Source organism: Nerophis lumbriciformis, linkage group LG03, assembly GCF_033978685.3.
Source record: "Nerophis lumbriciformis linkage group LG03, RoL_Nlum_v2.1, whole genome shotgun sequence".
Taxonomy (NCBI): Eukaryota; Metazoa; Chordata; class Actinopteri; order Syngnathiformes; family Syngnathidae; genus Nerophis; species Nerophis lumbriciformis.
Genome location: NC_084550.2, coordinates 7,867,371 through 7,880,552, shown reverse-complemented (window position 1 = coordinate 7,880,552; position 13,182 = coordinate 7,867,371). Strand labels below are relative to the sequence as shown.

General features: G+C 40.0%; 1 protein-coding gene across 1 annotated transcript in view; it reads right to left on the bottom strand.

Moving 5' to 3' along the window:
• Positions 1-13,182, bottom strand: part of notch1b (notch receptor 1b) — a 144,967-nt gene that overhangs the window by 81,060 nt on the left and 50,725 nt on the right. The window contains exons 3-4 of the mRNA XM_061932673.1: positions 5,933-6,195; positions 3,926-4,264 (exon numbers count right to left, since the gene is read on the bottom strand). Of these exons, the coding sequence (XP_061788657.1) occupies positions 3,926-4,264; positions 5,933-6,195 (602 nt within the window). The remainder of the gene's footprint in view (positions 1-3,925; positions 4,265-5,932; positions 6,196-13,182) is intronic.

Below are 13,182 nucleotides of genomic sequence, written 5' to 3'. Positions count from 1 at the left end.
ATAATGGGGGACTTTAATATCCATATGAATACCCCATCGGACCCTCAGTGCGTGGCGCTCCAGACTATAATTGATAGCTGTGGTCTTACACAAATAATAAATGAACCTACGCATCGCAACGGCAATACGATAGATCTAGTGCTGGTCAGGGGTGTCACCACCTCCAAAGTTATGGTACTCCCGTATACTAAAGTAATGTCCGATCATTACCTTATAAAATTCGAAGTTCTGACTCATTGTCAACAAACTAATAATAATAATAACTGCTATAGCAGCCGCAACATTAATGCCGCCACAACGATGACTCTTGCTGACCTACTGCCTTCGGTAATGGCACCATTCCCAAATTATGTCGGCTCTATTGATAACCTCACTAACAACTTTGACAATGCCCTGCGCAAAACCATTGATAGTATAGCACCGCTAAAACAAAAAAGGGCCCCTAAAAGGCGCACCCCATGGTTTACAGAGGAAACCAGAGCTCATAAATTATCATGTAGAAAGTTGGAACGCAAATGGCGCGCGACCAAGCTTGAGGTTTTCCATCAAGCATGGAGTGATAGTTTAATATCGTATAAACGCATGCTTACCTTAGCTAAAGCTAAATATTACTCAAATCTCATCCGCCTCAACAAAAACGACCCTAAATTTTTGTTTAGTACAGTAGCATCGCTAACCCAACAAGGGACTCCTCCCAATAGCTCCACCCACTCGGCAGATGACTTTATGAATTTCTTTAATAAGAAAATTGAACTCATTAGAAAGGAGATTAAAGACAACGCATCCCAGCTACAACTGGGTTCTATGAACACAGATACAACTGTATCTACGACGGATACTGCAATACAAAATAGTCTCTCTCTTTTTGATGAAATAACATTAGAGGAACTATTACAGCGTGTAAGTGGGATAAAACAAACAACATGTTTACTTGACCCACTTCCTGGGAAACTTATCAAGGAGCTTTTTGTATTATTAGGTCCATCAGTGCTAAATATTATAAACTTATCACTTTCCTCTGGCACTGTTCCCCTAGCATTCAAGAAAGCGGTTATTCATCCTCTGCTCAAAAGACCTAACCTTGATCCTGACCTCATGGTAAACTACCGACCGGTGTCCCACCTTCCCTTTATTTCGAAAATCCTCGAAAAAATTGTCGCACAGCAGCTAAATGAACACTTAGTGTCTAACAATCTCTGTGAACCTTTTCAATCCGGTTTCAGGGCAAATCACTCTACGGAGACAGCCCTCGCAAAAATGACTAATGATCTACTGCTAACGATGGATTCTGATGCGTCATCTATGTTGCTGCTTCTTGATCTTAGCGCTGCTTTCGATACCGTCGATCATAATATTTTATTAGAGAGTATCAAAACACGTATTGGTATGTCAGACTTAGCCTTGTCGTGGTTTAACTCTTATCTTACTGACAGGATGCAGTGCGTCTCCCATAATAATGTGACCTCTGACTATGTTAAGGTAACGTGCGGAGTTCCTCAGGGTTCGGTTCTTGGCCTTGCACTCTTTAGTATTTACATGCTGCCGCTAGGCGACATCATACGCAAATACGGTGTTAGCTTTCATTGCTATGCTGATGACACCCAACTCTACATGCCCCTAAAGCTGACCAACACGCCGGATTGTAGTCAGCTGGAGGCGTGTCTTAATGAAATTAAACATTGGATGTCCGCTAACTTCTTGCAACTCAACGCCAAGAAAACGGAAATGCTGATTATCGGTCCTGCTAAACACCGACATTTATTTAATAATACCACCTTAACATTTGACAACCAAACAATTACACAAGGCGAATCAGTAAAGAATCTGGGTATTATCTTCCACCCAACTCTCTCCTTTGAATCACACATTAAGAGTGTTACTAAAACGGCCTTCTTTCATCTCTGTAATATCGCTAAAATTCGTTCTATTTTATCCACTAGCGACGCTGAGATCATTATTCATGCGTTCGTTACGTCTCGTCTCGACTACTGTAACGTATTATTTTCGGGTCTCCCTATGTCTAGCATTAAAAAATTACAGTTGGTACAAAATGCGGCTGCTAGACTTTTGACAAGAACAAGAAAGTTTGATCATATTACGCCTATACTGGCTCACCTGCACTGGCTTCCTGTGCACTTAAGAAGTGACTTTAAGGTTTTACTACTTACGTATAAAATACTACACGGTCTAGCTCCGTCCTATCTTGTCGATTGTATTGTACCATATGTCCCGGCAAGAAATCTGCGTTCAAAGAACTCCGGCTTATTAGTGATTCCCAGAGCCCAAAAAAAGTCTGCGGGCTATAGAGCGTTTTCTATTCGGGCTCCAGTACTATGGAATGCCCTCCCGGTAACAATTAGAGATGCTACCTCAGTAGAAGCATTTAAGTCCCATCTTAAAACTCATTTGTATACTCTAGCCTTTAAATAGCCCCCCTGTTGGACCAGTTGATCTGCCGTTTCTTTTCTTTTCTCCTCTGCTCCCCTTTTCCTTGAGGGGGGGGGGCACAGGTCCGGTGGCCATGGATGAAGTGCTGGCTGTCCAGAGTCGGGACCCGGGGTGGACCGCTCGCCTGTGCATCGGCTGGGAACATCTCTACGCTGCTGACCCGTCTCCGCTCGGGATGGTGTCCTGCTGGCCCCACTATGGACTGGACTCTTACTATTATGTTGGATCCACTATGGACTGGACTCTCACAATATTATGTCAGACCCACTCGACATCCATTGCTTTCGGTCTCCCCTAGAGGGGGGGGGTTACCCACATATGCGGTCCTCTCCAAGGTTTCTCATAGTCATTCACATCGACGTCCCACTGGGGTGAGTTTTTCCTTGCCCGTATGTGGGCTTTGTACCGAGGATGTCGTTGTGGCTTGTGCAGCCCTTTGAGACACTTGTGATTTAGGGCTATATAAATAAAGATTGATTGATTGATTGATTAGGTACACCTGCAGACTGCAGGTGTACCTAATTCACAACTCCTCCAACACAAACATTATTGTTTTTGCACTTTTTGGCTTCTTATTAAATAACCTTTGTAACCTATTTTTATGGGCTTTCCTCTTTGTGATGTTAAGTTCCTGTTATGCGCTGTTATACAGTATATGCCTTGAGCTCTTATTTTGAAGGCGCTAGAGCGGAAGTGATGACACGTTGGAGTTGAGCGGAAGTTTTTGAAAGAAGGTAAATAAAGTGGTCCTCGTGTAAACTGGAGCCTCCGTGTTTGTTATTTTGTAGTTTCATACAGTATAGGCGACATTTATAAACCCTCGGTTACACTTTTTTAAATAGATTCAATCTTGCACGTGGAAAGTTTAAGTGAGGGCTTTAGTTGATATAACACTCTCGTCAGGGGGTGCATTAATCCAGCACAACAGCGGCACATGGACTTATTTTATAAGTAAAGGGAAGACCATAATAACGTTTTTTTTAATTAAATGTGCTTTTTTGTGTGCTACAGTTTGTATGTGTAAAGTTAAAGTTTAGTTAAAGTACCAATGATTGTCACACACACACTAGGTGTAATGAAATTTGTCCTCTGCATTTGACCCATCCCCTTGATCACCCCCTGGGAGGTGAGGGGAGCAGTGGGCAGCAGCGGCGCCGCGCCCGGGAATAATTTTTGGTGATTTAATAACCCCCAATTCCAAGCCTTGATGCTGAGTGCCAAGCAGGGAAGAATGCTGGTATGAGCTTTTAAACATAACCCGTTAACTGCTGCCAATCAAATGGTGAATAAGATACTCTTTAGGGTTCATGTTTGTAAATCTGACTGCGATGAAGTCAGTGCCTCACCAGCCATCAACCTCACCGCACGTCACTGCTTTACACCCCTACAATCACTGCAGTCCAATGATTGGTGAATGGACAGTCATCACAATCGGAAACATTTCTTATGAGAATAAAAGAGAATGTTATGTTTCTACCTGGCACACAAGTGCATTCATAGCTGGTATCTCCGTTCTGGACGCAGGTGCCTCCATTTTGGCAAGGTGATGGGTTGCATGGCAGGTAGCGGCTCTCGCAGTGCTTGCCTATGTACTCCGCCGGGCACTGGCAGCGGTAGCCACCGACCACGTTGACACAAACGCCGCCGTTCTTGCAAGGGGGCGGGTTGGCATCGCACTCGTTGACGTCCTGGCTGCAGGTCTTTCCAGAGAAGAACTGCGTGCAGGAGCAGATGTAATGGGACTCGATAGCGGCGCACCGGCCGTCATTGGCGCACGGATTCGAGGCACAGGGGTCGGGATGCTGGCACTGGTTACCTAGGAGCAGTGTTGGGTTAGTTACAGAAAACCAGTGACTAGTTACAGTTACTAGTTACTCTATTTCAAAAGTAACTCAGTTACTAACTCTGTTACTTCCACCAAAAAGTAATGCGTTACTGTGAAAAGTAACTCTTTAGTTACTTCTTTTTTTTTTTTTAAAGCTCCCATTAATGCCCTTTTAGCCTTCATTTCAGTACTGTTATTGCACTGGAGAATAATACAATGTATTAATTAACTTGACATGCATTTGCATCACTGAACTCTGCTAAGCAATGTGGTCTACATACAACACACAAAGACAAAGATATGTTTCAAAGGGCCAATTTATTTCAGGCCAGAACAAATTGACAAAACTATTTTAAATAGCTGCAACATAACATACATAAGTAACAAACAGCATAATAACAACATAGTTGTAAACCAAGGAAGTACTTTAACTTTAAATACACAAAGCCTAACCAGGCGTTTTTTTCTCTCACTAGGATCCCTCTCTATGTTTGTGAACTTTATAGTCTATACATTTAGAGTGATGTGATAATCGTTTGATTATCACATCTTGGTGCTCAACAAAAGAAAAGTAGTGATAATATCTCCATGTTAAGAAACTCGACTGCAGCTCCGCCATGATCAGACACGCCCCCCTTCCCTTCCCTCCCTCCCCACACCCAGACACACACACAGCGCGCCTCTTCCTTGTGACACAAGATATTCAGAAGGACGACACCGCAGCGCTCCAATAAAACACACTCAGATCCTCTGTTTCTAGCCGATACTACATAAAAAATAACGTAAAATAACGCAGTAACGCATCATGGAGTAACGGTAACTGAGTTACTGAATATAAAAAAATAACGCGTTAGATTACTTTGTAACGCGTTAGTCTCAACACTGCCTAGGACAGGGGTCGGCAACCCAAAATGTTGAAAGAGCCTTATTGGACCAAAAATACAAAAACAAATCTGTCTGTAGCCGCAAAAAATTAAAAGCCATATTACATACAGATAGTGTGTCATGAGATATAAATTGAATTAATATGACTTAAGGGAAACTAAATGAGCTCAAATATAGCTACAAATGAGGCATAATTATGCAATATGTACATATAGCTAGCCTAAATAGCATGTTAGCATCGATTAGCTCGCAGTCATGCAGTGACCAAATATGTCTGATTAGCACTCCACACAAGTCAATAACATCAACAAAACTCACCTTTGTGGATTCATGTACAACGTTAAAAGTTTGGTGGACAACATGAGACAGAAAAAGAAGCGGCATAAAACACGTCCTAGAAAGTCGCAGAAAGATATACATGTAAACAAACTAAGGTGAGTTCAAGGACCGCCAAAATTAGTAGGACAAAACGGCGCTCGCCAAATACTCGAATCAGTGAAGCATGTTTAATATAAACAGCGTGCTGTATAACAATTAGGGAGGTTTGTGTCATGTTTGTCCTCCTACAGAAACCATATTAAAACAAAAAATATATTTTTTTCCCCTCAACTTTTTCCATTTTTCATACATTTTTGAAAAAGCTCCAGAGAGCCACTAGGGCGGCGCTAAAGAGCCGCATGCGGCTCTAGAGCCGCGGGTTGCCAACCCCTGGCCTAGGAGTACAAATATGATTAATTGTCTATCCTACAAACACTGCAGCCTGAAAAGTCTTACCTGACCATCCAGGTGGGCAGCGGCACCTGTACGTCTGCAGGCTCTCCACCTCGCAGGTGCCTCCGTTGCGACACGGCATGCCGACACATGCAATGTTGACAGGCGTCTGGCAGCGGCGGTCGGCGAAGCCCAGCTTGCAGGTGCAGCTGAAGTCCACTGTGTTCGCCTTTGTCACGACGCTGCATGTGGCGCCGTTCATGCAAGGCCCCGTGGTGCACGGGTCACGGAACTGGCACCTGCTTCCAGCATACCCATCACGGCACCTGGCGAGGGAAAAGGATTGATGTTTTGATTCAGAGGGTTTAGTTGTTACATTTATTTCTTAATATTCTTCTTCAGAATTACTGCGTGGGTGCTGGAATCCTTTATACATGTGTAAAAGTGAAAACATACAATAATAGATTTCATGTCACTTCAGACCAACATGCACATCTACGCACTGGACTAAGAACTGAAGTAGGGATGTAATGATGACCACTTCTGACAAACTGTTTTAAATTAACATTCTGATAAACTCACGGACCGGTGATATTGCTCATTTACTGGAGAAGCAAGCGAGCACCCTAATGGCTAGCTAGCTTAAATGCCAACATGAACACAAGAGGTTTTAACGTCTTTCCCCATTAGGAACCTCATACCACAATCTAAACTTGTACAAACACGTTGCTGTACCTAATTATTAAATCGTGCACATTAAACCTACAGGCTGTGCTCTGTTAGAACAAAATGATTGATCAATACAAGGAGGTGTCTCCAACAGGAAGTGAACCTGCGTGACGTCACATAAACTTGACGTGCAACACTCGTTTTGCCTTTATCATGAATAAAAAAAAACAACACTCCTTTATAAAACAACCTTTTATAAATCAAAACGTAAGAAGATGAACATATACAAACACTTAAACACTTCAATAATATGGCTTTTAAGAAGCCAAAAGAAGTTAAAGAAGTATATTGTGTGTCTGTTTCTTATTTTACAAAAAAAAAGAAAAAAAAGTTGGTTAAAAGATTTCAGAGTGTGTGTATTAGGGATGTCCCAATCCGATATTTGGATCGGATCGGCTGCCGATATTTGCAAAAAAATGCGTATCGGCAAGGCATGGGAAAATGCCGATCCAAATCCAGTTAAAAAAAAACTCCGGTCCGTGTTTTCCAACGCACCGATTTAAATAATACATTCCACTTTTCTGTTGCTCCCTAATTTCCGTTCCGCATTTTACGGCACACCTTCAACACATCCACAGGTCTGTGATTCTCACACAGTTGCTTTTAGCTGCTGGCATTACACGACAGACTCTTCTCACTCTTTTTTGTGTCTCCCTCTCACAGACAGCAAGCGCACCTTCTTACACACGTCACATACTGTCACGTCATACGTCACATACGTATACGCCCTCTCCCAGCAGAGAGGTAGCAGCATGGCTAACGTTAGCTGTGATGCTAGCGCAGCTGTGTGACCAACGCTCCCTCTAAGGTGCGCGCTTGTGCAATTGCGCACTGTTAAGCGTCCTCTGCGCATAGCAATTATATGCCACGCACAAAATCTAATAAAAAAATAAGCGCATAACAATTTTCGACACACGGACACGACAGAGAAAACAGTTTTCGTCATCATTGTTCAAATATTGTAAGGTCTGTGGAGACGCTTATCTCCATTCGGTGCCACACGTCCACACCATCAAAATGCCGAGGCAAAAATTTCCACATCAACACTGTATGAAAAAATTAGTGATTTTTTTAGTTGTGATTTCCTTCTCTGCATGAAAGTTTTAAAGTAGCATATATTAATGCAGTATGAAGAAGAATGTTTTAATGTAGACATGCAAGCCTTGAAAGAAAATTTTGAAAATCAAGACTACATTTCCTGCAAATGGGTGCATTTCTACCCTATATTTTAACTTTAGATTTATTCGCAAATATCAAACTCTTTTGGCTGTCTTTTTGACACTTACATCCGGCGCACCCCTTCACACCCTGGATTATAAATAATGTAAATAATTCAATGTGATTATCTTGTGTGATGACTATATTATGATGATAGTATATATCTGATAGTATATATCTTTATCATGAATCAATTTAAGTGGACCCCGACTTAAACAAGTTGAAAAACTTATTCGGGTGTTACCATTTAGTGGTCAATTGTACGGAATATGTACTTCACTGCGCAACCTACTAATAAAAGTCTCAATCAATCAATCAAAACACATAGAATCATCATACTGCTGTGATTATATGCATCAAGTGTTCATTCAAGGCTAAGGCAAAATATCGAGATATATATCGTGTATCACAATATGGCCTTAAAATATCGCAATATTAAAAAAAGGCCATATCGCCTAGCCCTAGTTTCAATGATGCCATTTCTGTTTGTCATGTATAATTTTGTCTATTTTGTGTTTATCCTTGAATAAACAGGTCAGTTTCTTGTTACCAACCATTGTGTATTATTCAAACTCCCCTAATTCAGATGGCTAGTTGTTATCAAGAGTACTAAAACCCTTTTCAACATGATTCTGACAACTATGTAGGCTAAATAACTTTAAACTTTAATACGTGCTCGGATAGGCCAGTATCGGTATCGGATCGGAAGTGCAAAAACAATATCGGTATCGGATCGGAAGTGCAAAAACCTGGATCGGGACATCTCTAGTGTGTATAAGTACTTTTTGAGCACATTCACCATACCGCGATAATATTGACAACCGTGATCATTTTGGTCACAATAATTGTGATATATACCGTATTTTTCGGAGTATAAGTCGCACCTGCCGAAAATGCATAATAAAGAAGGAAAAAAACATATATAAGTCGCACTGGAGCTCGGCCAAACTATGAAAAAAACTGCGACTTATAGTCCGAAAAATACGGTAGTCACATCCCTTATCTAAAGTCAACAAGAAGTAGTTACATACAATTGTTTATTTTTTAAAGCTGTCCAGCGGCCTTGGACAACATTCTCAAAAGTTTTATTACTTCACATTTGTACTGACATATCAACCCCTTTATTGGGCACTCATTCCTAAATTTACCCTCTGTAGTTGTATTTTTATTAGAGATGTCCGATAATGGCTTTTTTGCCGATACAGTCGTGGAATTAACACATTATTATGCCTAATTTTGTTGTGATGCCCCGCTGGATGCATTAAACAATGTAAGTTTACCATGAATTGATTAACGTGGACCCCGACTTAAACAAGTTGAAAAACGTATTGGGGTGTTACCATTTAGTGGTCAATTGTACGGAATATGTACTGTACTGTGCAATATACAAGTGTCAATCAATCAATCAAAAACAAGGTTTTCCACAATAAGAGAACAACTCATTATGTTAGATCCACTATGGACTGGACTCTCACTAGTATGTTAGATCCACTATGGACTGGACTCTCACTATTATGTTAGATCCACTATGGACTGGACTCTCACTATTATGTTAGATCCACTATGGACTGGACTTTCACAATATTATGTTAGATCCACTATGGACTGGACTCTCACTATTATGTTAGATCTACTATGGACTGGAACTTTCACAATATTATGTTAGATCCACTATGGACTGGATTTTCACAATATTATGTTAGATCCACTATGGACTGGACTCTCACTATTATGTTAGATCCACTATGGACTGGACTTTCACAATATTATGTTAGATCCACTATGACTGGACTCTCACTATTATGTTAGATCCACTATGGACTGCACTTTCACAATATTATGTTAGATCCACTATGGACTGGACTCTCACTATTATGTTAGATCCACTATGGACTGGACTTTCACAATATTATGTTAGATCCACTATGGACTGGACTCTCACTATTATGTTCGATCCAGTATAGACTGGATTCTCACTATTATGTTAGATCCACTATGGACTGGACTCTCACTATTATGTTAGATCCACTATGGACTGGACTCTCACTATTATGTTAGATCCACTATGGACTGTACTCTCACTATTATGTTAGATCTACTATGGACTGGACTCTCGCTATTATGTTAGATCCATTATGGACTGGACTTTCACAATATTATGTTAGATCCACTATGGACTGGACTCTCACTATTATGTTAGATCCACTATGGACTGGACTCTCACTATTATGTTAGATCCACTATGGAAAAAAGTGCCAACATGGCACTGCCATATTTATTATTGAAGTCACAAAGTCACAAAGAGGACGCTAAAGGCAGTGCCTTTAAGGCACGCCCCCAATAATGTTGTCCGGGTGGAAATCGGGAGAATGGTTGCCCCGGGAGATTGTCGTGAGGGGCATTGAAATTCGGGAGTCTCCCGGGAAAATCGGGAGGTTTAAACAGATACTGATAATTTCTGATATTACATTTTAAAGCATTTATCGTCCGATAATATCGGCCTGCCGATATTATCGGACATCTGTAATTTTTATTTAATATGTCAATGTTTTATCTATAAAGTTATATAGATATATATGCAGTATACTGTATATATCCCAATTTATATGAAAGTGTATAATAAAACATCAAAAAGTATTTCTTTTTTCTTTTTGTATACCAGTACATTACAATATTATCATATCTTTATCACAAAGAAATCCGACATTTTAAACCCACTTCATGTGGCATAACAGGTAACAAGTCAGGTTACCAAATATAGTTAATTTTGTGACAAAGGGTACGAGATAATTTATTGAGCAATACATTCCAAATTATGTTTCATAATAGAGGGAGAAGAAACAACATATGGTTCATTTACATTGATTGCTACTGCAAATGTTCAACATTTTAACATATTTTACTTCAAACATAACACTTTTTAATCCCAGAAAAATCTACAGACCAAAAGACTGGATGGTCTTATTTTACCACGCAAATTCAAGCCCAGTCAATGTGAATTCCTGAACCAATTCAAGGGAAGACACCACTATAAGTTCAATTAGGGTCAACTTTTGTTTGCGTCAGTGCTCATAAATCAGCTTTCAGGCGAATAGCTTGACCCAATAGGGTCTACGTCTCTTAAAAAGGTCTCGTTCCGGTGCCTTTTTACAACATGGCAATACATCTATGAGAAACTGGGCTTTAAACGGGAGATCCTTCTTCCCATAATCACCCTTGGCGAACAATGTGATTTTTCGGCAGTAAAAAAAAGAGGTCTGAACAGAGGGAGGCGGTGGCGGCGGCCGAACAAAACTCCTGTGATGTTTCTCACAGGTCGTGTCCGCGTCGTAAATGCCACTCTGACCCCGGTCAATAAGTTCCCATCGCGAAAGAAAGAAGGCACACATTCACATACATTTCAAATGACAATGAGGGGAGGCCCGAGAGGATACTCTACAATAAGGCTAATAACAACAACGATCCAGAGCTACAAAATGTTACACACAGCTGTTTTGAACAAAAAGTAACAACAGAACAAGCACTTGATCTTACAAGCTTCTCCGTACAGCTTTAAAATGCAGCCTGGAGCTCTGCAAACTACTTTACCCGTCAGTAAGTTACAGATGCAGAAGATGTTTAATCATTTAGTTTTTCTTCAGAGAATAGCCTAAGCGAGCATGATATTGCTGTTAAAATTGGAATTGCACTTTAGTTGTCACATACACAATGTACAGTGAAATGTGTCTCTGCATTTAACCTATAGTATTGAGGCACCATGGACAGCCCGGGAACCAAATGTGGGTCATAGGCAGAGGTGGGTAGTAACGCGCTACATTTACTCCGTTACATCTACTTGAGTAACTTTTGGGATAAATTGTACTTCTAAGAGTAGTTTTAATGCAACATACTTTTACTTTTACTTGAGTATATTTATAGAGAAGAAACGCTACTTTTACTCCGCTACTTTTATCTACATTCAGCTCGCTACTCGCTACTAATTTTTATCGATCTGTTAATGCACGCTTTGTTTGTTTTGGTCTGTCAGACAGACCTTCATAGTGCCTGCGTTTCAACAAATACAGTCACTGGTGACGTTCACTCCGTTCCACCAATCAGATGCAGTCACTGGTGACGTTGGACCAATCAAACAGAGCCAGGGGTCACATGACCTGACTTAAACAAGTTGAAAAACGTATTGGGGTGTTACCATTTAGTGGTCAATTGTACGGAATATGTACGGTACTGTGCAAACTACTAATAAAAGTTCCAATCAATCAATCAAAAGTGTGAAGGAAAAAAGAAATTTTTTTATTTTAACCGTACACCCCGTCAAAAGCCTAAAGACTGACTGCACAGTTCCTGTCTTCACAATAAAAGTGCCGCTCCATCGCGCCTGCGCTTTCAAAATAAGAGTCTCCGAAAGCCTGCGCAAACAAGCTAGCAAGCTACGGAGTTTGCCGCCGATGTATTTCTTGTAAAGTGTATAAAAACGAATATGGAAGCTGGACATATAAGATGCCAAAAACCAACCACTTTCATGTGGTATTAGACAGAAAGGAGGAACTTTTTTTCTCCTCCATTTGAAAACGTGGACGTTTGTCATCACTACTGTCTGATTCCAATCAATGCAAGTCATCAGAATCAGGTAATACACCAACTTATATTCTTGTCTTCATGAAAGAAAGGAATCTATATGTGTTAAACATGCATGTATATTCATTAAAACACTATTAACATGTAAACAAAAACGGCAAAAAAAATAAATATAAATGATATACTGTATATATCAATGTATGTGTATATATATATATATATATACACATATATATATATGTGTGTGTATATATATATATATATGTATATATGTGTGTGTGTGTGTATATATATATATATATATATATATATATGATATGTGTGTATATGTCATCAGTTACTCAGTACTTGAGTAGTTTTTTTACAACATACTTTTTACTTTTACTCAAGTAAATATTTGGGTGACTACTCATTACTTTTACTTGAGTAATAAATCTCTAAAGTAACAGTACTCTTACTTGAGTACAATTTCTGGCTACTCTACCCACCTCTGGTCATAGGTTAGCATCATGGTCAGTAAGGTATGCCGTTTGAGGTAAAAAGTGGGTAAAGTGTCCTGCACAAGGACATACACTGCAAAAACTGAAATCCAAGTAAGATTAAATATCTCAAATAAGGGTGATATTTGCTTATTTTCTGTCTGATAAGATAATTCTTCTCACTAAGCAGATTTTATGTTAGAGTGTTTTACTTGTTTTGGTCCTAAATGATCTCAGTAAGATATTACAGCTTGTTGCTGACATTTGATGACCTATATTGAGTAAAACATGCTTGTTACTAGAATATCAACT